The 2,500-nt window shown below is 47.9% G+C and overlaps 1 protein-coding gene across 1 annotated transcript in view; it reads right to left on the minus strand.

Annotated features, from left to right (window-relative positions):
• Positions 1 to 2,500, minus strand: part of tenm4 (teneurin transmembrane protein 4) — a 484,585-nt gene that overhangs the window by 143,327 nt on the left and 338,758 nt on the right. The window contains exon 19 of the mRNA XM_046293604.1: positions 2,160 to 2,409. Within this exon, the coding sequence (XP_046149560.1) occupies positions 2,160 to 2,409 (250 nt within the window). The remainder of the gene's footprint in view (positions 1 to 2,159; positions 2,410 to 2,500) is intronic.

A 2,500-nucleotide genomic window follows, 5' to 3' on the forward strand; every position in this document is an offset into this window, starting at 1 on the left:
CCCTCTCTACCTCTCTCTCAATACCCTATCTACCTCTCTCTCAATACCCTATTTACCTCTCTCTCAATACCCTATCTACCTCTCTCTCAATACCCTATCTACCTCTCTCTCAATACCCTATCTACCTCTCTCTGAATACCATATCTACCTCTCTCTCAATACCCTCTCTACCTCTCTCTCAATACCCTATCTACTCTCCCAATACCTCTCTCTCAATACCCTCTCTACCTCTCTCTCAATACCCTCTCTCCCAATACCCTCTCTCCCTCTCTCTCAATACCCTCTCTCTCAATACCAACACTTCCTCTCTCTCAATACCCTCTCTCTCAATACCATATATACCTCTCTCTCAATACCCTCTCTCTCAATACCAACACTACCTCTCTCTCAATACCCTCTCTCTCAATACCATATATACCTCTCTCTCAATACCCTCTCTCTCAATACCAACACTACCTCTCTCTCAATACCATATATATCTCCCTCTCAATACCCTCTCTCCCAATACCCCCTCTACCTCTCTCTTAATACCCTCTCTCCCTCTCACTCGATACCCTCTCTCCCTCTCTCTCAATACCCTCTCTCTCAATACCAACACTACCTCTCTCTCAATACCCTCTCTCTCTCAATACCATATATACCTCTCTCTCAATACCCTCTCTACATCTCTCTCAATACCCTCTCTCCCTCTCTCTCAATACCCTCTCTACCTCTCTCTCAATACCCTCTCTCCTTCTCACTCGATACCCTCTCTACCTCTCTGTCAATACCCTCTCTACATCTCTCTCAATACCCTCTCTCCCTCTCTCTCAATACCCTCTCTACCTCTCTCTCAATACCCTCTCTCCCTCTCTCTCAATACCCTCTCTCCCAATACCCTCTCTCCCTCTCTCTCAATACCCTCTCTACCTCTCTGTCAATACCCTCTCTACATCTCTCTCAATACCCTCTCTCCCTCTCTCAATACCCTCTCTACCTCTCTCTCAATACCCTCTCTCCCTCTCTCTCAATACCCTCTCTACCTCTCTCCCAATACCCTCTCTCCCTCTCTCTCAATACCTTCTCTCCCTCTCTCTCAATACCCTCTCTACCTCTCTCCCAATACCCTCTCTCCCTCTCTCTCAATACCCTCTCTCCCTCTCTCTCAATACCCTCTCTACCTCTCTGTCAATACCCTCTCTCCCACCCTCTCAATACCCTCTTTTGACCAGGCCCCTTAGCGCTCTGGTCAAAAGTAGTGCACTTTAAAATGGAGTAGGGTGCCAATTGGGATGCATCCATCCTCTCCACCTCCTATTTTTAGTCGCTACCCAGCTGACACAGGTGGGTGAGAGAGGCAGGAGCATCAACCTTGGCTTTAAAGGGACATGTTATGTCACCTCCGAGAAAGGAGAGAGAAGGACCATCTGAGCCCCAGGTGGGGTGAGTCGGTGGCTGGAGGACAGAGCCCCTAGCTCTACAATGAATTGACATATTTAGAATAGTATCTGAACCCAGGTCTGGCAGGCTAGAGCTAGAACTGTGTCCCAAATGGAACTATATTCCCTACCAAGTGCACTACTTTTGACCAGACTCCTATGGGGATAGGGTGCCATTTGGGACACCTATCTAGCTCTAGCCTGCCATACCTGGGTTCAGATACTATTCTAAATATGTCAAATAATTTTAGTGTTTGATTTAGCCTGCCTGGAGAACGGGCTGGGTTTTGCACTTTTGTGACTATTCTATTGACTATTCTATACCTCAATTAAAACCGAGAGGAAGTATTTGGAAATAATTTCAAATAGTATTTGAACCCCTGTGCCTGTTGCCATGGTTATAGTAGAGTCTAGGTCCTCCTCACCAAACAGGTGTATTACCTCGTTGCCATGGTTATAGTAGAGTCTAGGTCCTCCTCACCAAACAGGTTAATTACTTCATCAGGAGGTTGGTGGCACGTTCATTTGGGAGGACGGACTGGTGCTAACAGACCCAATACATCACACACACCGTTTCCACGGTTTCCATGGTTGCCGGGTGTTTTGATGCCATTCCATCTATTCCGTTCCAGACATTACTATCACCGTTCAGTCCTCCACTGACCTCCACTGACCTCCACTGACCTCCACTGACCTCCAAGGGATTTTATTTCTGGTTTAATAAATAAACAACGCAAATACCTGAGTTCCAGCACGCTGGTAACGTTCCCGGTGGTGAAGATGCGGCGCACGTAGTTGAAGTCTCCCACGTACAGGCTGCCGTCTGAGCCGCACGCCAGAGCGACAGGAGCCAGGAGCTTGTTGCCGTCAGCCATTCCATTGCAGCTGGGGCAGGAGATGCTACGGTGCCGACCGTTACCCATCACGCTGACGATCACAGGTGGCTGCTGGGAGACAAACACGTTCTCACCGTTCCCCATGTGGAGGATACCTGAGAGAGGAGGATACTGGTATCAGTCAAATAATCACGATGAAGATGAGGACAGACCACAACGTTTCAGTCAAATAATCACGATGAAGAT

This window comes from Oncorhynchus gorbuscha, linkage group LG13, assembly GCF_021184085.1.
Source record: "Oncorhynchus gorbuscha isolate QuinsamMale2020 ecotype Even-year linkage group LG13, OgorEven_v1.0, whole genome shotgun sequence".
Classification (NCBI taxonomy): Eukaryota; Metazoa; Chordata; class Actinopteri; order Salmoniformes; family Salmonidae; genus Oncorhynchus; species Oncorhynchus gorbuscha.